Source organism: Acipenser ruthenus, chromosome 3, assembly GCF_902713425.1.
Source record: "Acipenser ruthenus chromosome 3, fAciRut3.2 maternal haplotype, whole genome shotgun sequence".
NCBI lineage: Eukaryota > Metazoa > Chordata > Actinopteri > Acipenseriformes > Acipenseridae > Acipenser > Acipenser ruthenus.
Window position 1 is genome coordinate 76663437 of NC_081191.1, and position 24697 is coordinate 76688133.

Sequence of the window (24697 nt, forward strand, 5' to 3'; positions counted from 1 at the left end):
ACTGTAGCAACTCAGACCTTTCCATTAGAGTACAATGCTTAAAAGTCTTTAACTCCAGTCCCCCCAGGGTGTCTTCCAAAATCATTTACAGAATTCACTGTATTCTCCTGAAACTTTGTGCAAAATTAAGTTCAAGAACTTTTAAATTGCATGAATGTTCCTTAATTAAATTTTCAAAGATGAATGACATTTTTGGGAACCATAATTAAAAAAAAAAAAAACGAAAAAAAAAAAACAGTTTCAATAATGTTTGGAATTCTGCCAGATTGAAATAGTGTTACTTTACTGTACTGTATGTGGTAGTGCTTTTTGGCTGTAATAACCCATTCCTTTAAAATAGCATAATGGGCACCTTAAAGTAAATACAATGTTTGGTATTCTATAAAACATGGACTACTGGCATTAGGCAAGATTTATACTTGTTTAACGTAACAGAGGGCATTTCTATCTGGAAGTTGATCGCATCGGGTAGATAAGAGCCTGACATATATGCAAGGGTACTACCATAAAGACAAGGTCAAAGATTGATTTACAACGGCATTTTAAAGACTGAAAAGTGTGTGCTTGTAACTAAGGACCAAACCGGTACTGATTTTCTGTTATTGTGATTGTGCAAAGACATCTGCATGCTGACCATACTTTACATTACAAATACTAATGTTCCTTAAATAAATACCACATCATACTATATTTAATAAACAGGGTAACTGTTTAATTGTATTACCTGTAATTAACAAATATTTCTGCCTTTCTTTTTTAATAAAAACAAACAACATAGTTTAAGCTTGTTTAAAGTTTCTAGGTACTTTTCTCTCCATTCTCTCCTCCTCTTGTCACCCTCACAAGTTTCTGTTTTGTTGTGTGTTCAAGTCACAGTTTGCTGGTTAGACAGACCTGCTCCGAGGAGGTTTGCTTGAATCGCAAAGGCAAACCTGTGTATTGTCTTCAAAATTGCTCAGGTGAACATGTTAATGAGGCAAGCACTGAAAGGTACTAAAATCCCTTCACACGTGACTTGTGCTGTGAACAAAATTTGGCTCTGAGAGTGTTATTGCCCTGGCCTGAAATGGTTATGAGAATGATAAATGAGGTCATGAGATCCACTGGTTGTGTCAGCCAATCAGAGCACTTGGCTTGTTTATGCTCTTTTATAATGTTCTGTACACCGACATATTGATAATGGTTCAATCCAAAGTAAAACATATATTCATATACTAATAATAATACTTTTGCAGATGTGTTCTTATCAATGATTGTAAACTACAGTATATTAAGATTTGAATTGACTAATATTTGGGAATTTACAACACAATTGATTTTTATCTTCATCCAAACATGTAGCTTGGACACATTTTATTAGCCAAATTACAAAATACAGTAATGCTGCTCAACAAATTAATGCTACAAATTGTAGGTGATTCTAATGTCACATTTGCAGACAAATTTAGGGTATTTTGTCCCCATGAGACATACCAATTAATTTCTTCTCTGGGGCTAGTAATCTTTTTTAGCACTCGGATCACTTCTAAGATATAGAATTCACAGGCACCCGGACTGCAAGTTATTCTTTGCTTTACTATTTTAGAAACTAGTTATTTTTGTACTGAATATGTGATTTTCTTTGAACCAGTGTTTAATTCTGTTGAAAGTAGCATACTGTGTGCTACATTTTTGGATATAGCAAGCTGATCATCAATATTTTATTAACTACACTAGACATACAGTAATTGTTTTAGTATTGCAGATTAAATTTATATCAAAATATTATATATATATATATATTTAAAAAAGCACAATGTGACTTGTACCTTTGAGGTTTCATCTGTTTCATCTTCGTGGACCGAGCTTGAAGGAGATGGCGTTGCAGATTTGCTTCCTGGAGGAGATGGGGAGCTGTGGGGAACATTGTTCCCCCCCATATTAAGCCCCAGCTGTGCACTAAGTTGTGATTGGTTGATGGTGGTCAGCTGACCATGCTGCATCATCACTGACTGGACCCTGGGTCTCAAAGCTTCCATCTGTAGATGAGCATTATATTGGGAAGTTTCTGTGTTTGCCATGTCCTGCATCTGGAGAAGAAAAATAAAATGTTTCACAGAAATACCCCTGGTTGTACATGCAACACTTATAGTCTTGCCCTAAAGATAGGAGGCTGTGTGGTCCAGTGGTTAAAGAAAAGGGCTTGTAACCAGGAGGTCCCCGGTTCAAATCCCACCTCAGCCACTGACTCATTGTGTGACCCTGAGCAAATCACTTAACCTCCTTGTGCTCCGTCTTTCGGGTGAGACGTAGTTGTAAGTGACTGCAGCTGATGCATAGTTCACACACCCTAGTCTCTGTAAGTCACCTTGGATAAAGGCGTCTGCTAATTAAACAAATAATAATAATAATAATAATAATAATAATAATAATAATAATAATAATAATAATAATAATAATAATAATAAAGATGTTCTGACTAGTCAATACGGAATATATTTCTCATGCAAAAGACAATTCTATACATGAAAACTATAGCACCTGTAATGTATTACAGAAAACATGCTGATCCGAAGACCAGTAGTCTGAATTGACATATAATCCGAGCTACTCTGCCATCATACAATGAATGCTGACAGCCGCTCCAGAAACTGAATTCTCACACAGATTAACTGAAGAACAGTGACGTGCACATGCATAGTACATTGCAACTCACCATTCATACCAAAGTGAGGTGAAATCTGCCGTCACAATTTGTTTAACGAGTAATTATGTTTTTGCATGCTAGAGAGCGACACGTGGCTGGAAACTGGAATTTCAAGAATTATAACTGAAATACATCTGTTCACCAGCAGATGTCACACACTGAAGATCATGGAGGACCATCTATAGAAGGCTATTGGGGGTCAAAACTACAGCATTGGCCAAAAGTTTTGCATCACCCTATAGAATTAACTAATTTTGCTTCATAAAGTCAAATGAAACCTGCTGAATAATGTTACGTTAACATATTGAATTAGATACCGTTTTTGTAGTTTTTCATATACTTAATGAAAAACTGACAGAAATTGAAAAATGTGACATTTCGAAATCTAACACGAAATACTGTACTACTATTATGGCTTTCGGAAGACTTTTGCGATATCATTTTGCAATTTCTTTGATTAGCCTACATGATGTTAAATAAAATATCAAAATTATGTTCATATAGTTTTAATTTTTAAATTATGTCTCAATCATAAAATTCTAGGTAATACAAAACTTTTGGCCATAGCTGTAGTTAGTACAAATTTGAAATATTTTTAGAAACTGATCTAAATTGAATTCACTGTGATCAGACCCTCGAAGTAGATGTCAACCACTATTTCAATGCACTAGTTGTGCTATAGCAAAAAGCTCAGAACATTTCCCAGTCAGAAAATTCAACGTTACACTTTCCAAAACCTAATGTTAATCAAAAACATTTACAATAACTTAATCAGTAGTACCCTTACAAGTGTCTCTGTATTTTTCAAATGCTTATTATTTTTGGATGAAATATAAAATTAGGAGAGTATAAAAAAACATAACCCAGAGACTAGACAATGCATTTTAGGAAGGTACAGATTCTGGTCAGTACTCCAAACAAACCACTGATAAGAACAGGGTCTAGCCCAAACTGGTTTGAATTATCCAGGGAGTCTACACTGTTCATTTCATTGTAGATTATTTACTGCAAGTTAGTTGTAAATTAATTTAACTTATTTTGTTGACAATAATGTTAAGGAGAAATGACTGCCTCATGAGTGTTTTAATTAATTGGCGGTTTTGTATGAAGCATAGCTAATGTACATTTCTTTGAAGTAGAGCAGAATGTTCAAATGAACACCATTTTACTTAGAATTCCCTGGATCCCTCAGGCATGACTTGAGACGAATGTTTATTATTGGGTTATACACCTATTTCAAGTGCTCCCAGTAGAAACTACTGTATGCCAACCCACTTTTTTTCTAGATGCAAATCTACTGGTGAAATATTTAACAGTAACATTAATAAGCACACATAGTTAGTGATTATAGTTTGCATTCCTGCTCCCCGTTTACCAACTGCTGTGTGGTGACGCAGCTGGTTCAGAGGAGGCAGGGCCCCGGAGCACTGCAAAAGCCTGGCGTACAAGTGTTTTTACTACAGGTTTTAGTTATCAAAATCTTAATAATTTACAGATACAACTACCACATTGTTCTTAGCCTCTATTAAGACCATTATAAAACACAAAATCAATGCGTCTGTTAATAAAAATGTCCTTGACGCAGATTAATGCCACATAAAAGTATTTTAAAGACAAAATCTGAAGAATAGCCATCACATACAAACTAGGATGTTTCCAAATATGTGATGCTAGACCAGAACAGCTATGTCAGTAGGTATATTCTTTTATTAAGAATCATGCCTAAGGTTATTCTTATAAACAGTTGGGAAAGAGTTCCATGAACTCAATCTTAATTAAATAAATAATCATAGCGAGATCTGGCATGCCAGTAGAACTACACTTTTTCACTTGTCTCAGTAAAAAGCATGTCAGTAAATTACAATGTCCAGAGAGTTCTCAGACCACTTCTGCCTTACCCAAAAGTTAGTTTTTATGCTTACGTTTCATTGAATAAGAAAAAAACTTCTCTCAACCAACAGCTGCCCAATCAAGTTTTCCCCACCCCCCTAGAAAAACACATTATCTAACTAATTTAAAATGACAAGCATATCAGCATGCAAGCCTATCATTATCAAAGATTTTGATGACTAAAACCTGTAGTAAAAACACTTGTACACCAGGCTTTTGCAGTGCTCCTGGGCCCTGCCTCCTCTGATCCAGCTGTTTCACCACACAGCAGTTGGTAAACGGGGAGCAGGAATGCAGGCCGCCCCCGGGCTCTGTTTGTTAATGTTACTTACCAGCTGCTGCGTATGTGGTGTTAGCAGCCCGGGCTGGAAGTGTGCCAGTATTCCTCAGGAACAACAGAGTGAGGCGTCTCTGAGGCCCTTCCATTTACCCCTGCCTGACATCACTTGACACTGAACATTGTTGAGTGCCATCCCTAGGGCTGTAGGGAGAGTCAAAGCCTGCTGGAGTTTACTGTGACTGCAGCTCACTGGCCCTTTTCTTACATGTCTCTCGTCATGTACCTTCTGACATGGGTCAAAGGAAAACAATGTTCACAGCTTTCAAAGAGCTTTCAGAAATGAAATTCAATGCCCCCTGCCTATGCCACTAAAAATATAATAATAAACTACAGTCTTTTTTATATATTAAAGTGGGTCACATACAGTATGTCTCTGCTTATTTATTTCTTGGAGACCATTAAGATATTAGAAAGAAAAAAAAAAACCCTTAGCCTCTAGGAAAATGTGAATATTTGAAACATTCAGATGTAGAAATCAGATCTAGGAGAGCAGTGGTTCCAGGAGCTTGTTTTTCATGTTCCTCTTCTAGTATAAACTAATTTGTCTGTTACCACACAGATACCGCCATACTACTTTTGCATCGACAGTTCCATGTATTACCACCTTCACACATAAGAAATAACTGCAAGAGGAAAACTATAGGTAATGGTAATTATGTTCACATAGAAGTCATTTTGGATTACTGTATAAATGAAAAACACTATTTTAAATGACCACTGAGTTTAACATCTGGTAAATTTGTACACCTCATACTGTCTCTGCTTAGAACAAGTATCACAACATGTTACAGATCAATTCACAATAGATCAATCTGAGCTTTACTTTAGCGATAAAAATAAACTTTAAACAGAGATCATTTGAATCAACTACTACAACTGTTATTATTATTATTAGTAGTAGTATTATTATACTTGTATTAACACCATTATGAAAAGAAGCTCTTCTGCATTTCAAAACTATGTGTCCTCCTGCTGCTTTCTGGCAAACTTATGCACCTGTATTGCACCTGTTATCCATTTGGATAGACGCTGTTTAGACAGGACCTGTCCCTGAGACTTACCTCCGTAACACACAAAAAATTGTTCTGACTACCTCCAGCTTTTAGTTCTGTCCACATAATACTCTAATGCCTGCACTGGGCAAAGCGTATGGAGCTGACGCTCCCTGTCAGATTGGAAAGGAGGGGGATGGACAGCCGAGATAGTTTTCGGCAAGCAAGAAAGCTGTCTTGAAAGACAAAAATTTGAGCTGGAGTGACCAGAACGTCCAGCAGTGCCGTCTTGTCAGCATCAAGCACGCGTTGAGAGAGCCAGAGCTGTCTGTGCGCAGCCACCAATGCTGCCAGGTTTCTGCCTATTGCTTGTCCTGCTAACCTTAAACAACCGTAGCAGGTTCCTGGAAATTAGGCGTAGCTCTTCCAGTTGCTGAGACGAGGACCTATGGTTCTCAAAGAGGGACCCATAAGTTGAGCCTGGTAAGCTACAAGTATGCTTTTGTAGTTAGCCAGGCGTGCGGCAAACACACTAGCCGTGTATGCTTTCTTTAAGATGACTTCCGTCAGTCTGCACTGCTTAGTCGGGCATGCTGTGTCCTTGGCTAGCAAGGACAGATTGGTAGGCTGAACAAGCATAGCAATGGGGGCCTCTACTGGTGGAAAGTTGGTATGACCCAGCTTGTCCGCTTCAAACACTCTGTACAGTGAGTCTACAGAATGGGAAACCGCCGCAGCCGTAGCTGGGCGAGCCCAAGTAGACTGTAGCTCGAACAGAAAATCCGGGTGAACCAAAGGGGATAGCAGGAGTGATAGAGCTCTGCTCGTCATGAATTGGGCACCTCTTGTCCTTTGTTTCAGGCCAAGGAACCTGTAATGCCGCAGTAGCTCGCTGTATTAAAGGCATAAGCTCTGACAACAGCGGAAGCTGCGTAATCGGGATGTCCGATTCAGCATCATCCGAAGGGAGCCCCATGTCCTGATCGTCAACCTCCTCGGAGGCGGCGATAGAAAGTATGTCACTCTCTAGTCCATTAGCCACTGCCTGCAAAGGTGCAGGGGGAGTAGGTGCTGGAGGATCTGGTATCACTGGTGGGACTGAGCGCTCTTGTAGTAGCTCAGTTAAAATTGCCTGCTGGCATGACACAACCTCCCAGATATTATCCATATGTCCCGTTTGCCTATCGTGAGCGGGAGCTTTTCTTCCTTCTCCGCCTTGGAGGAGGGGAAGGTGAAGGGGATTTGGAAGAGGAAGAGGAAGAAGATGAAGTAGATATCTCGGCTCTACTCTTCTCAGCGCTGCCCCCCCCCCCCCCCCCCCCCCCCCTTGGCATAGAGCCTCGGAAGGAGGGTTCAGCCTCACTGATCGGTAACGCTGAATGCCGCGCAGGCGTGGAGGAACGCTCCTTTAAGGGACGTCCTACCTGGTCCTCTAGCATACGCTTTGAGAATGGAGCACACAAATCACAAAAAGTGATGTCAATCAAGGTGCTATGCGCATGCTCGGGGCCCAAACAGTGCATTTTTCATGTCCGTCACTTGCAGGCAGTTTAGCTGTGCACGAGATACATGTATGGAACTGTGACAGAGATTGAATGATTCTTGGTGTTAGATCTCCTTCACGACCTGTGAGGGTGCTGGGTAAAGAGAACAGAGTACCCTGGACTGGATGACCCGACAATTCATTCCCAGGGTTCGGCGGAAGTCGGCCATCTAGAAAGGGGGTGGAGCTACAGTACACTAAACCATTGACCCAGAAAGGAAACAGTGTGGCATCCACGGATAGGAGGAGCAGGTGCACTCGTTAAACAAGGGGTCATGGTTGACGGTATATAAAGGGGATGTAGTGATGTGATCTGTTCCTTGTGATGGTTACGCTAAAACCAAAGGGACCTGTGTTTTGTTACTATTGTTTGTTCAATAGACTAAATGGCTAACACGATCTGGAGCTGTCACCCACGGCCAGCATTAAACCCGGACAACACTGCACTACTTGTTCACCATTGTTGCACGTAAGAACCGACCCTCGGTACCGAAGCAGTAACCTCAAACTTGCAAGCAAGAACAGGGGCGATAAAAGCAGTTACTGCTAGTGGCAAGTTAGCAGAGATGCCCACCTGCAAGTCAGCCACTGGCTAAACCACTAGTCAGTACAAGCACAAGACTAGCAGTAGCCTGCACCAGAACAGTAACCTTGGTCCCTTAGGATCGGGGGTGACAAGTCGCTAGTTACTGTTATGTAGCAGTGATGCAGCGAGTAGCAGTGATGCCCACCTGCACAAGCCACTGGCTACTTTCTTAGTTAATACTTAAGCTTGTAAACAAGCCTTTGTAATAGTGGAGCTTGGATAGCTGCACTAAAACTGCAACGAGCAGCTAAAGTAGGCACGCCCACAGTAGCTGCTCGGGTTTCAATACTAACCTTCCTATAAGGCTTCCCACGGCACACAAGGCCGTAGTGGGACTGAAAAAACAGAATATACAGAAAATACACAGAATACATACAGAAAAACATGCTAGAAAGAATACAAATTATTATAGCGATTCCATAATAATTCCGCACATATTTAAGCAACTGCTAAAAAAGGAGCGCGAAAATACACAGGAGGATTTACTTATCAACTCTCTGATGTTAATCAGGTTAGGCTGAAAAGGAAAATGGCGATACTGTCAGGGTGAGTAGTGGCTCTATGCTCGCGGGGATGGAGCAGCACTGCGTCACCCTCCTCTGACGAGTGTCTTTGGTATAAAGTTTTAGGTTCGGGTGTCTCAAAGGGGAAACACCCATTGTGCAATAGTTAATGTTCCCTACTTGAAAGGGAACCCCATCTTAGTGAAACCCAGCCTCAGTATTAACTTCAAAAACACCATACCTTTAAGCCACTGGCAATATCATCTAGGAGTTTCAGATGACTAGGATGACATTCAAAATCAATTGGAATGGCAATCTGTAATACACTCCAAGCCACAATTGTGCTATGCCTACAGTAATATGACAGGTGTAAGCATGAAAACACTGTTTCTCCAAGTTCATCATCTAAATCTGATCTTTGTGGCTATTTTAATTATATTATAGACATGTTATGCTAAGTTATTCAATAAATGTAATAATTCACATGGAGTACCGAAATTAACCAACTCCTTCCCCAGTGCTCAATGAATTCAACTACTGTATGTGGCCTTCTGACATGGAAAGGGCCAAACCTCTGAAACTGTAGCAGAATTCACTTAGCTTCTAATAAAGTCTCTACATTGGCTTGTTTGAATTATTTAAATCTTGATTAGCTGCTGCTTTCAACCATGACATTAGAAAAGTGGTTTTTATTAGGTTTTGGAATGTAATGTATAATGGTATACTCCTTTTAAAACATTTTTAAAAAATAGGTTTTTAATCCCTGTACTGTGTATTTTCAGGTTAAATGAAAAGTGTCTGATAGAGAAAAGGCTGACCCTAGTACTTTAAGATAATGAAACCATTATGTATAACATGTTTTTTTAAAGAGATAGTAATCATAAATAGGAAGGGGCATAACCCCTCCCGGCCCACGACCAAAAAAAAAAAAAAAAAAATCAAATTTCTAAATACATTTAAGTCAATGGTAAAGTCCCCCTAAAGAAAGTCACATGAACAACATGGCTCTTCAATTTCCATTTGTCTTTCATACAACAGAAGATTTTTTTATTTTTTTTATTTTTTTTAAGATTAAAAATGCTAACAGTGCACACTTCTTAAGAATGTGTATGACCATTTAATGAGTCATTGAACAAGTGTTAATAAAAACAATTATATTTTCATATCCCAGTCATTTTAGGTAAGAATTGTAAAATCTAATGTGTTAATCAAATGCTGTGGGTTTTAGAAAGGCACCTTCGGAGTCATTTTTACAACACGAGACGTTACAGAAAATTTCACACGCCTCTCAGAAACACCTGCAGCTGAATAATAGATTAGTACAAATGGCGCTTTTATTATGAGTAATACTTTTTGACATCTGTTTTGTGGCTCTGTCTATAATTGACAAACTTAGATTTGAACATTAAAAAGTGTAACCAATTTAAAATTCCTTACATCCAGTCTTCAGTGAACATATATATTTTTTTTTTCTTGCTATTTTATTGTACAGTAAATAGACGGTTAGAAAGCAATCATTGCTTGCTTTGCAATATGTAAGGCTAATGATTCAGCTTCCAGTCAATCTCTGCTATATTAGAGATCGGCACGGGTAGAAAATCTGTTATCTCATGTATTAATGTTTTAAGTGTATGATACATATTTAAATACTACTACTAATATACATACATTTAGTCCCTTCAGATCTGTAGACTTGTGTAACCTTTTCAGTACTGGAAACATCGAAATAATAATAATAATAATAATAATAATAATAATAATAATAATACTACTATAACATCTCAGATTGAATACAGTTATGTTAAATGTGCTTCATGCTGCGTGATTCTTTATGACATCTATCATATTCAGCTGTTGTTGTTGTTAATGTAATGTTGTACTTGTATTGATTCAGGGCGATGCAAGCGTTCCAGAATTTTTTATTTATTTTCTCAATCAGAACACAGCGTAGTTTACACAAAACAAAAGTACAGGCAAGGAGCATATTTTACTGCTGCTTCTCTTTCTCTCGCTTTTCCTGTGTATCCCTTTTTGTCACATCTGGTTTGTTCTAACTTTATTGTTCACCTGTCTCTCTATAAGGCCTTTTTGAATCCAACTTTAAAGCCCGGTAAAATTTACGCGAATAAGAAAATATATGCGACAAACGCTATGGAAAACTTTTAAGAAGTATTTACTCGCATGACAAGCTCGCTCGCTAGAGCTGGTTTTATTTTTTACTCTAGGTGACATTTTATTCGACACTTGCATGTACACCGTGACGAGCATATTTCCGGTCCTAGCGCCCTTCTTCACCATTCCAGTGACGTCAAATTGTTTAATGCGCATGCTCAGATTATAAAAACAAGTTGGCAGACATGGAGCAAATAAGAAACACAATTACTGAACAAACATGATGACGTCTTTACATATATATATATAATGTAAAAGAAATTGACCTTTTTTATTTTATGTTAGACTACATAAATAAAGTGGTAGAAACTTAATTTCCTAGTGTGTGAGTTGTTTGAATGTGTATTATGTTATTAAACTTTACTTTTGAAATCATGAATTATTTTTTTATTTTATCATGTCACTGCCAAAAATGCACTGATTTGCCGGACAATCAAACAAGCAAATCTTATTGAATGTGTCACTTAAAGATATTAATTTAAAACAGATGACTCCGTAAACACTGTATTTTTATGTAACTCAAAACAAAATAGGTACACGTTTCGTAAGCGTGTGAGTAATGTTTTTCTCATACTGATTTAATTTTGTACTTTGCACCTTACGCATTTTGGAATGCGTCTGCTTTTTCTTAGTTAATCTACTTTATTAAAATAAAAAAATAAAATGTTACGGTTTTCAGTCTATTTTCTGGGGTACACTGCTCACAATACTTTTTTATTTTTAAATAAAGGCTACTTATTTGATCTTTTTGGCAAGAAACTATATATGCACAATAACTGTAGATAAAGCATTCTGTATTGGAAGCCACACGGTTGTTATTAATGGAAAGTTAAGAGTTATCACAGACATAAACCCAACAGGATGTTGTTATGTTGTTTTCTTTCTGATTTAGTTCCTCAGAAGAATTTTGCTACAGTTATTATTATTGAGGTCTACTTGCCGCTAATGCAAGTTTGTTTTAAAGTTGTCTTTATTACGCCGACCAGAGACCTGTGCTTACATCTAGGGATGTACCGAATCCAGGATTCGGTTTCGGATTTGGCCCAAATACCTACTTTTGATTCGGCTGAATATTTTGGATTCAGTGAACCAAATCCGAATCCTACATCTCCGCCCAGACACACATGTGTCAGAAGGCCAGGAACCTGCGCATTAAACTTGCATATGCGTAATGCAGTATCAGGTATCTATTGTTTACTGGATCTTTCTGTTATTGTCGTGAAGAGTGAAAGCTGTCGTTTTGCATTGGAAAAAATCGCTAAAACGAGTCCGGTGTGGATGTATTTCTCAGTGAAAGAGGGCGATTCCAGTAAGCAAATTAATCAACAGCTGCAGTTGTGAAACAAACAGCTTCCAACAAAAGACACTACTGGGATATGGAACAGTTGGGATGAATTATTTTGCTACGGGGAAAGTACACACACACAGCTACAAATGCTGTCGAGACAGATGAATGCCTTTTATCTTGATCCTCTCATTTCACAAACAGAGGATCCAGTTCAGTGAAGGCAAACGGGTATCGCTTACCATTATTGGCACTGGTATATCTCTGCCCTCCGCCAACAGCTGTGCCAAGTGAGAAACTTTTAAGTACATTTTCTTGAAAGCAAATGTACATTTCATGTTATGCAGTAAAACCTGTAATATATACTAACGACAAATTGTTTTAGACTTTTGTGATTTGTTGTTATGTTTGTAAAACATGTTCTTGAGATCATACTTTACTGAGTTGTTGAAATACTAAGTTTTAAACAAAATTATACACAATTTTTGTTGTTTTTTTCTAACTTTACAACTTTCAGATGTTAAAGTTGTTGAACAATATGCTTTAGTAAATTACATTTTAGTTACTGTAATGCCAATACAAGTTGAAACATTTGGGAACTGCAGTGTTTTACTAAAATAATTTGTAAACTACTTCGTAGCTTATTTGATATGTATTTCATACACAATGCATTTAAATCAATGTGGGTTTTATCTCACAGGGAGAGTCTAGGTCACTCACGGACATTTTTTCCTTAAAGCTCCCTGATCAAGTGACAGAGGTTGAAACCTCAGATTAAAGAAAACAGTGGTTAGTACAAGGATCTTCAACCAAAACCTAATATTAGATAAAAGGGACCCTGAGTGAACAAATAACACAAAAATTTGATACATATTTAATTTATTTATTAAAGAAAGTTATGCAACACCCAATGCCCCCGTGTGAAAAAGTAATTGCCCCTTTAGACTCAATAACTGCTTACGTCACCTTTAGCAGCAATAACTGCAACCAAATGCTTCCTGTAGTTATTGATTAGTCTCTCACAGCGCCGTGGAGGAATTTTGGCCCACTCCTCCATGCAGAACTGCTTCAAATAAGTGACATTTGTGGGTTTTCGAGCATGAACTGCTCGTTTCAGGTCCTGCAACAACATCTCAATGGGGTTTAGGTCTGGACTTTGACTAGGCCATTCCAAAACTTTAAATTTCTTCAACCATTCTGATGTAGACTTGCTTGTATGTTTCGGATCATTGTCTTGCTGCATGACCCAGCTGCGCTTCAGTTTCAGCTCACGGACGGATGGCCTGACATTCTCCTGTAGAATTCTCTGATACAGAGCAGAATTCATGGTTCCTTCAATGATGGAAAGGTGTCCAGGTCCTGATGCAGCAAAGCATCCCCAAACCATGACACTACCACCACCATGCTTGACCGCTGGTATGAGGTTCTTACTGTGGAATGCAGTGTTTGGTTTTCGCCAGACATAACAGGGCCAGACATAACGGGGCACATGTTAGTGTTGGATAGTAAACATGTTAGATAGAATTATCTGAAAACCAACAAATTGCTCTGTATTATGTTATTAACTGTGAATCACTGGGATACTGTAAATATCACTTCTAACTGCAACTTTATTTGACATCTGATGACAACTGATACAGAACATATGTAGAATATTTAGGTTGCTATTTGATGTGTGTTGCTGTTGTGTTGTGTACTGCACAGCTAATGTGGTACTGTAGCTTTAATTAGAAGACCGACGTGTACTGCGACGTTGCTGCTCACTGCTTGTTTTTTTGAATGATCTTCTTCAGATCGGGTTCGGGATAAGTGAATGTTCTAAATCGCAATGGGGTAATTTGCAAGACAACCCCACCCCGAACATGAAAAGATTTCGGGGTTCTAAAAATTTTAATTAACCACAACCCGAGGGGGGGGGCCGACGTGATCTAGATGGGGGCGTATTTCAGGTTGGAGTCCTATCGTATATATCAAACATCAATTATATATATATATATATATATATATATATATATATATATATATATATATATAAAAAATCAAACTTCAATATATATAATCTACTTAAATAGAAAGATGTCAAGCTAATGGTTAGATTCAGTGTTAATGCGAATCTTGGAAACAGTTTAATTATTTTCACATCTATGGGTATGGAGATTGGGGGAGGGAGATGACTGACACATATGGTTGATGACCTCTCTTTTTGATGCATAATACATAACAATGTGTATGATCATACTGAAGCACTGATAGTATGTATTCTCCTTCTTAGCCACCATTAATCTTAAATGACACAAGAACAAAGGTTGTGAGTATTGAATGGAAAAGCAATTACAAGGTCATCTCCAAAAATCTTACAAGGTCATGTGTTCAGCACTTTAGAATTCTAAACAGCAAAATGGGGGCCGTTATATCAGGTCTTTGTTAAGCCAACATCCTTCCATTGGGATTTATAATTATATTGTGCATGAGTATCTACTCTGTAATAACCTTACTGAAATGTATTAGTGTTAGATAGTAAACATGATATATATTTAGGAAGAAGTCTGTCAGTGTATCTTCCAGAGCTGCGTATTTGATGCTGAACTTGATAAAGGTCTTTTTGTCTGTTGAAGGTAACTAATACAAATCTAATGAGCAGATTAGAGCCATTTGTAACAATACCAAACTGATGTGCCTCTCAATGGGATTTGACAGGACTTTGTTAAGTGGATCAACTAATCTATTGATGTCTGTGAAGTTCATTCCTAATTTAATAAATCATTACTCTCCATGAAATTATTTATAATGTGGCACAGCAGACATTTCTATAGTGACTATGGCATCAGTCTCATTAGATATGCGCAGACGATTCTAATTAATTTCCAAAGGCATTATAAAGTATATGATATGCAAATGTATATAAACATAAAGGTATATTTACATTACTTAATGGCAGATAATTGTACCAGTGTAAAACAGATATAATTGTAATCTGCAGTGTACTAATTACCAGTATTCTTTCTCTACACGGGTGCACACTTCATGATAAACTGTAGACTACATGTTGAAATATAATTCAGTTTGCCAGGATGCTAAAACAATATTTGTTTTAATTTATTTATTTTATCCTCAATCACTTGGATATTATTTCTGTGATTTCTGATAAAGGAAATATACAAACAACATAATTTAGTGATCTGTATGTACTGTTATGAGATAAAATGTTGAAAGAATATTGAACCCGTAGCAGCTGCTGTGAATTGAACATAATGTTAAAGTACATGCTTAAAATAGTTGTTACAAAAACAGCCAAATTAAACTTGTAAATGTTTGAAACAGGAAGTAATGTTTCATAAGAAATTTTAATTTACAAACACACCTCATGCTTGATCACCTTAATGTTTTCCTCTGAATCATAAAGCAACAAATCTTAATGTGCATGCAATGTGTTTTATTTCTCTTTGAAAGGAACTACAGAAGATGGTTCACTGCCTTCACTGAGACCTAAAATCCCCTTTTCTATTACTTATTTTTGTAAAATACATTAAAATCAAATATCTCCTGTAGCAAAACAATTCAAGCCCCTGGAATTCAAATAATCTTCTAATAAAAAATGCATGAGACAAATAAATGCACTTTATGTTCCAAAAGAAAAGGCAGTTTCAACAGGCTAATGCGCTGAGAAAATTCATTTTATCAACCAGCCATTTCATTCTTTAGTGCTGCTACAAGCGCTCCCTTGTTGCTAGGCAACCATACAATTCATAGCAGCTTATAATGGATACTCTTCTACCACTGAGAACATTAAGGTGAAAAGAATAAATGCCTTGGGCAAATTTAAAAATGTTCATTATGCATATCATTCTATTTTCTTGTAATACAATAATATTGAAATGCTTTTGTGGCAGGAAACTGGGTTCAGGTAATTGTACATTTATCTACATTGTTTTTTTCTAAGTTAAGTAGCACTTGTTTAAAATATGTTGCTTCAAATATGATTGAAATTTGCCTTTTTCAAAAAAGCAGTAAGCTGGAAAGTTTTTTTTCTTTTGTCTTTAGATAAATATAGAACATTTTTAGATTGAACAGATACTTAGTTATCGAGATAATCAATTTAAAAAACACATATTGTGATGAACCGCGGTTCCCGCAGGCAGGGGTTTCTCACAGGCGGAGGTGGGACGCGAACCTGGGACATCCCGCTCTGAAGCATAGCGCCGATACCGCGGTACAAAAGAGCTGGCTGCCTTGCAGGAGCTGGTATTGGGTTTATGTCTTCATATTTGACTGCATCACCTACCAGCTCTGACCCCTACCCCCGTGCACGCTACAATATATTATGAAGAACTTTCTGATTTTTTTTTTTTTTTTAAGCAACAGCTGCAGCAGGGCTGTCATTGTCAGAAAATATACAATAAACCAGCACCTTCACACCTCTTGTACAGTTTAAATGTTCTCAAACAAATTTTTTTTAACAGTTTACTGTTACATGTGGCAACAAGAGAACTCTACAAAGACCCATGTGGTTTAAGAAATGGGAGACATTAGCCACAAGAGAATGTATTTATTTATTTATTTATTTATTTATTTATTTGGCCAAATTTAATGTAACATTTATTAAGTTTTCAGGATCTTGAAATACATCTCTAAAGCCAATATGTGAGGAACAAAGGAACATCCAATCTCATTTATCAATGTAGGAATATTACAGCATGCAGAAAGCCATGAAGCAGAAGGTCAAAGCCAATAACATTTCTGCAAATTGAAAGCATTTTTACCAATGATAAAACACTTTAGAATTATTTTCTAAATGCTTATTTTAATAGCAATATTTTTCAAACCACAGAACCGAATACCATTTTCCCCCAGTAAAGCTAGCTACATTTACAAATTACACTTCGGGTAAACCACTAGATTAGTCACAATGGCACAAGACAGCACATGACGTGGCTGCTTCCAGAAAACCAAACTACACTGATAAGTTTCATTTCTTTCAGAATTAGAAATTAAGTTAGCATCAATAATTATTAGATTAAGTAAAACACTACCCAATAAATAATAATCTGTGGTATAACATAGTATGCATATGAAAAGTAGTGCATTATCATAATCCAAGAGAAAGATGTAATTCTGTATTGCAGAAGTCTTATACATTTCATTGTTGTTGAAAAGTTAGTATGTTGATGTGCAGTTCTGTCTGCTCAACCTCTGCAAAATTATTTTGTTATAATAAGACAACCTAGACTCAACGCATTAACTTGATTGTACTCATGAACCACTATTAAACACATAGCTAGTTTCACAGACCAAGAGTAACACCTTACCTAAATTAACATTAGTTGTTCCAAGACTAGTGCTAATCAGGGTCTCTGAAATCTGTGAAAAGTGTTTGTTTTTTTAACTTTAGAACAAGATAACATGTGGTTGAATTTGGTAATTTTTTTTATTATTCTTAATGGTGACTGGTTGATTTATCACATGATTTGTGTAATATAAAACAATGCTATGCACTGTGCATTGGTGTGACTTCATAGTTAATGGCCTGCTATTTCCAGCACTTGTAATAGCTGTAAGTAAAGTGTATGCATAATATCATCCTTATTATTTTAGTTGTATATACTGTAGATTTTCTAGTGTTTCTAACTAGTTAATACTAACAAACAATCTCTGCTTTTAATAAACCACACCATTTTCCTCTTGAAAGAAATAATACCTTCTAATGTGTCTGATAAAAGCATAAACATAACAAGCTTTTAAAATGTATCCACTGCGGCAGGGGGAGGCCACCACACATGGTGTTGTAGTTACATTTTAACACGCTAAATAAGATGAAGAATTTCGTGCTAAAAATACAGGCCCCAAGTATTATCAATGAAAAAAAATTGCAGCGGAGAACCAGGATAAAAATAATAATTGGGCATTCCAAATTGGGGAGAAAACCAGGGTAAAAACCATTGGCGATGACTAAATTAAAAAAGAAAAAAAAAACGCTGATGACACCGGACATGTTTGGTGGAGAATGTGGATAGAGTATAAAAGAACTTGTAAGTTTTGTCCTAATCTTTGATTTAAAATTAAATATTGTTTGGAAAGATGATCTTGTTGAATTCTGATCAAATATTTTTATTTAATTATTACATACATCCACTCGATTTTACCATGTTTATTTCCGTCACTTGCATATTATATCTTTAACAACTTTACAGCTGTTAGTAAAAGCATTTTCAACTGTAAACTCATTACCAATGATGACGTTTGTATTGGTTATATATACATATATTTTGCATGCTCTAAAGATGGATGGATGATGCACAATTTAATCAAATGCAAGAAGTGTTAATATTATTCTCAACAATCAAATATATATTGTGACGATCTCTGGGAGGGTGGGGGGCTCCTCAGGGGTTAGCTTGTGTGACTGCGTGAGTGGTTGAGGGGTAGGGGAAACATGGTTGGGGGTGACTGACTGTGAATGCATGCTAGAAGCAGGAGGTGGGGTGTAGGGAGGAATGGATGTGAGTGATTGGAGGAGGACAGGGGTTGAGTGAGGGCATAAATAGGGCACGCATTGCCCTCGACCCCCGTTCTTGGTGTGGAAAGTAGAAGTGACAGGATAGAGAGTGAGAGTGTGGAAAGTGAAAGAGAAGAGTAAAGAATAAAAGAAAAGAAAGGAAAAGAAATCTCAAATCACCACTTTATTTTGTGTTAAATAAATAAGGACTCAAGTCTTAAAGATACCTACTTTGTCTGACTCCATTCATCCTGGAACCCAGTAACGTTACAATACATTGGTACTTTAACAATTTTTGGTTGTATCACAGCTTATATTATTATTTATTATTTGTTTATTTAGCAGACTCCTTTATCTAAGGCGACTTACAGAGACTAGGGTGTGTGAACTATGCATCAGCTGCAGAGTACCTTACAACAATATCTCACCCAAAAGACGGAGCACAAGGAGGTTAAGGGACTTGCACACAGTGAGTCAATGAGTGAGCCAGGATTTGAACCCGGGGACCTCCTGGTTACAAGCCCTTTTCTTTAACTACTGGACCAGCTTAGTACCAGTAATTTTAAATACATGTTTAATATCCATTGGAGCTACACTTATGTTGTTAAAAATCTATGAAAAGTAGTTGCAGACGTAGACATAAAAGTGGACAGATAAAAAACAGATTAATGGCTGAAAAAATTCAACTGCACGTGACTCTCCCTTGTCCAACAATTATTGCAATCTGAGTTCTCTAATGAGGACATAAAGAGAAATAATTATACATTGTATTCACAACAGCTGTCAATGTGTTTTAGAAAGCATTTTACTGCCGTTTCATACTCATTAACAGTCCTGTGGCATCTGTTGAACTGCTAATTTATGGTGAATTTTAATGCCATAAAATACAATTAGCACACATAAATTGTAATAGGCTTTGGTTTCCCAAGAATTTATACAGCTTGGCTCATCGGTCTTCAACTGAATTGATTTGAAACTTTAATCAGGTAAGTGTACTGCATTTACTGTATTTGTGGGTTTTGTTTTGCTAATAAAATGGACACAATCCATTTTGTTCTCTCTGATCAGTTTAGTTTTATCATAGGCGTATACTAGACCTTACTATAAATTAATAAGGTCTGGTATGTCCTCGGCATCCAAGATTCTCTAGAAAACAATTAAATATCAGAAAAATAAAAACAAAAGGTCTGTAGTATGTATAATGCTTATCCAGAACACCGCAGTAAGCATGTACGTCTCAGTTGGCCCATTCCTGCTTATATGTAACATGCAAGCGCATTATGTGTTATAGGACTCACCACAGACAAAGGGTTTGTGCACAGAGCTCCATCTTGGCTCAGCATGTTGGACACAGTGATGGCAGGGAGGTCCATGTTCTGAGGGTGGAATGGAAGCAGTCCGTTGTGAGACATTGGAGGGCAAAGGGAGTGGTATCCCCCAGTCTCTGTCTCTGGCATGTGAACAAGTGCCTGCTCAGGATGTGTAGGAGGTGTGATTGGAGGAATATTGAAGTCTTCATCCCCAAGACTAGGAACAGGGTAAGACTGATTGGAAAGAAAAAAAAAGAAAAAGAAGAAATTCAATACACCTAGAATGCATGGTTACACTTCACTGACACGATATAGTGGTTGAAAATAATGCATGAATGTGTATTTACAAGGATTATGTTAGTACATTGTAATTTACCATGTGTGCATGTTGAATGAGTTGCTTTATTAATGCTATTTGACAGCGTAGTAACATACTAATGCAGATATTATTCACGTGTTATTCCAGACCTTATTAATTTAGCATCCAGTTATTCAGTGTATATGAAAACTTTTGTTATACTTTATTTTAAGCTTTATAGAGCGTGAACAATGAACACATTTTTGCATGAATTTATTTTGATATATTTGTTGTTTTTATTAACATTTATTAATAGCTATCTGTATTTAGATGATTGCATGGTATCATAGCTCAGGGAAATAACATGTATCAATGAGAGCCAGCCCAGAAGTCCCTGGTGTTTAGGTCCCACTCAACCACTCATACTTTCCGTCAAGTACTTGTTTCACCCTGTTGTTATACTGGCTACCAGCCAGACACCCCTGGAATGGAGACAGGATCTCTCAGTTGGGTTATTTAGTAGACTTGGTTGAATAGCTTATATGTTGTTAACGGCAATAATTATTTGTAGCTTTGCTTTTACTAACATTTACGTGTCCCGTTGTGAGTTTGGTATAGCCTTTCTCGCTTGCTGATGGAACCTGAAGATGCATGACAAAAATGTTCTAATTTAGCCCATGTAATAATTATTTAAAAATGAAATTGTATATACCCAGCTGAAATCACATTCTATAATATGTCCTTTTAATGAGTTTACCTAGATCTAAACCTTGCCAACATTACATTTAAAATAATTAGAGGGGTTTCTTTTTTTCCCTCCCAGATGAATTATTAAAAATAAAAATTCTTCACAATAAAAACACAGCAGCCTGTGACACAGACAGTTAAGACAATTAATGAAAGAATGAAATCTAAAATCTAAGTCCAGCTGTTTTTGTAGGTCACAATAACGTGTTTAACGAATTCCAGATTTATTCCCATAATGACAGCTTACTCATCTCATTATTAATTTGCATTTTGGATTTTTTTGAGATGCTGAGAAAACTGGTTTTTTTCTGTCCTGCTCTTATCATCCCACCTCCAAAACATGTAAAGCAGCCCATTTACCTTGTTCTAAACTGATGTGAGATTGTATCTAACACAATTCTACATTTGTAAACTTGAAACCTCTGACCTGCAATCTCCTCACACAAGTGCAGGACTGCAAGTGCTGCTCTAATACTTTAGATTGATACTGTTTAGAGGAGTAATGGCTTTCTAAAAGATAATACTTTTCTGCGATTAGACTGAGTGGCATTGATTTTTTCTAACATCAAAGCCTTCAGACCAAGAAAATCTGTTCAAGCACTACTCCAACAGTGTACCATACTTTACAGCACCTGCTACAAACCAGCAAAAGGTTTCTAAGATTGATAATTAAAGGCTATTTTCCCTAACTGTTATGCATCGATACACATTGTTGTTTGGTTGTATTTTAGCATCCAAACACATTGTTAAATGTACACTGCACCAGATGTATAAAATAAGACTCCAAAAAGACAAAGAAGCATAATCTGAAGTTCCTTAATGAACTTCAAATGTTGATTCCAGATTAAGGATATAATGTCTCAAAAACATTCCCCAGAATCTTTAATAAAAATGTTATAAATATTACTACAACTATAACATCTCTGTGCAGGCTCACTTGCAAGACATTATTAGGGCAGCAGTGTGGAGTAGTGGTTAGGGCTCTGGATACCTGTGATACCTTGTAACAATTGTAAGTCGCCCTCGATAAGGGCACCTGCTAAGAAATAAATAAAATAATTATTAAACAATGTATAAAAAAGTAATCCCCACAAGCTCCTGCTCAAACAGACTGACTTCATCATTCTGAATGTCACCAAATGGGCCCTAGATGTCCTCCAAAGCTTCTACCTGGGTGAACCGGTTTTCATTTTGCCAATGATTATTGGTGTGATCGTGTCATTGCTTGTGGATGTGTAATGGATTGCCCACAGGAAGAAAAATGCTGAATACATAAGCAAAACCACCCCTTAAATGGGAGAAACATAAAAAAACACAGAAAATACATTGCACATGTGCAATGCAATGACATTAGGGCAAGAATCCTGAGTACAGGACAGGAAACGTGTTGGCCGTTGCCTGTGTAGCCAGGGGAGAGTTCAGAGAACAGCTATCACTCCCACATGGTGGCAGAATAGGAAATGTCAAACTACTTTCATTTAGGCTGGCGAATAAATGTAGCAATGTTTCTGTTTGTAGGAGTGCAAGGAAAGGCTGTGGATAGCAAAAACATGTAAAAAAATAAAATAAAATAAATAAAAGGCAGTGTACTGCTTGAGCCATGGTCTGTCAGAACAAATCTTTAATATTATATATGCATGGAAATAGTTTTGTAACCTTTTTCAAATATTCTAGCCAATTGTAGCAAAGCCCAGTCTTATGTTCAAGTCCTGGCTCTTGCAAAAGATGCATTCTGTGATATTTTGGACAATACTAATAAATCAGAGATATTTTCTGAAAAGGGCATGTGCATGATAATTATCTTGCCACTCATATAAAAAATGCATTAAGATGGAACTGAACAGCATTTACACTGAGCAGTTTCCTTAATCCAGTTATTATTTTGTTCTGTTTCTGTTTATTCCAGTGTCCCATTGTCTAGCGCTGATTAATGAGTTTAAAATGTAAATACGGGGATTTAGAAAACCACATTGTTACTCATGGTTACATTTCAAAATAACTGTTCAAATTACTGTTAAGCTACAATAACTTTGAATATTAGGTTCTCAGTAATTATACACAATATTAATCTGAACTATATTACATTAAATGCTGTTTAATAGCTTGTAAGTAGATCATCAACAGAGATCCTAGGACCTGGAAATCTTAATGACACACTACATTTAACATGACTACTGCATCATTTGTGGCAAAGATTGGTAATTTTATGTCAGAAACAGTTTCAAATTTAGAAGCTAGGTAACTGAATTTCCTTTAGCTACATGTGTACATATACAACTCTATGTCTCATCTCATACTATCAATTAGAATAAAGTGGCAATATTCAGTATCTTTTACTTGAATCACATTGAGATTCACACAGCCTGTAATTATATCAAAGAGTAAACCTATGTATGAGAGATGCACACTATACATTTAACTAAGAAATGCTGTTCTATTACTAAAGCATACACAACCAATGTATTCAATAGATGAGTTCACCTACTGTAGTGGTATATGAATCTGCATTTATCAGCTAAGTGATAAGATTTCAGTTTAGAGATGAGAATGAAACTCATTACTTCAAGTGTCTTCTTCAAAGTACAACAATGAGCAATATTGTGTAACCTGGATTCTAAATTCTCTTGAACATGGTATATAACTCTCTTTTCTTCCCTTTGTTTCTTAACCAATTAGCTGCAATGAAATCATTTAAGATATAAGCTATGTTCAACACTAACACAGTTATTTTTTTTAAGCTGACAAATTATTTATTAAAGAATTTAATTGTGTCTACAAAGTAAAGCAACCTTTACTGTAAATTCATTTAACAGGAAAATTTGTTTAAAAAAAAAATCTATTATATCAGGACGTTTCAGACTACAAATCCTTCGCTAGATGGAAAAGGCAGTGCTGTGTGTGTGTGTGTATATATATATATATATATATATATATATATATATATATATATATATATATATATTCATTTCTATTTTTTTTTATTTTTTTTTTGTAATGCCTTAACTATTATAATAAATTGGTGCATCACGAAAAAGTTTGTTCATCATTATCACGTATGCTTTTGATAGGAAGGGGGTGGAGGTCTTGAGAAAGTGGACGCTTGGTAGGCTTCCTGTATTTGATGATAATTATGAACCCCTTGGTAGATGGCTGTAAAGCAATAAGATGGGACTTCTAGGCAGAGGAAGCACACAATAAACAACACACTGAATGGATAACAAAAAAATGCTGTGTGGTTCAAATTAGAGATAATGTTGTTTTACAGATCAATTACCTCTGATCTAAAAAAAAATAAAAACATTGAAATTGTAAATCAAATCTCTTGGATTCTGATTATTGTTCTTATTGGACACATTCAACATGAAGTACAGCCAGGAAGAGTTTTATAATCAATAGTTCTGGGGACTGTTTCCAAAAACCTAATCGACCATCTTAAGAACAACTATTGCAAACTGCTGTTTCCCGAACTTCTACATGTCTCCAGATGACCTTGAACTTCTTCTTAAGTTCACGAGTGGTCTGAGGTAGGTTTATAATACACGTTACTTTGTTTTTAAATTTACAGAACAATGCCTCCTTATTTATTTATACTTCACTTACAATGAGTTTTTATTTCAGTTTCTGTAAAAACAGATTTGTTTTCTAAATGTATTTTTTATTTACAATTTCATAAGTGAAATTTGAAAACCAAAACAATGCTCGTAAGAATCCCTGAACAAGTTGAATTCTCACATGGGGTTTTGGAACACACATCAAAATTGATCAGAAAAGCCTAGATCATAATCAAGAGAATAATATAACATTCTAAAGTTCTACTATTATTGGGAAATGGCCCCCTGGTAATTTGGGCTC

The 24697-nt window shown here is 36.5% G+C and overlaps 1 protein-coding gene across 3 annotated transcripts in view; it reads right to left on the reverse strand.

Annotated features, from left to right (window-relative positions):
• The window catches only part of LOC117435670 (thymocyte selection-associated high mobility group box protein TOX-like), a 110932-nt gene that overhangs the window by 19337 nt on the left and 66898 nt on the right, over window positions 1–24697 (reverse strand). For 2 of the 3 annotated variants that reach the window (XM_034059013.3, XM_034059012.3), the window contains 2 exons: window positions 19789–20034; window positions 1809–2069 (listed from right to left, as the gene is read on the reverse strand). In XM_034059013.3, coding sequence (XP_033914904.1) covers window positions 1809–2069; window positions 19789–20034 — 507 coding nt within the window. The remainder of the gene's footprint in view (window positions 1–1808; window positions 2070–19788; window positions 20035–24697) is intronic. The other variant, XM_034059014.3, reaches the window with a different exon arrangement.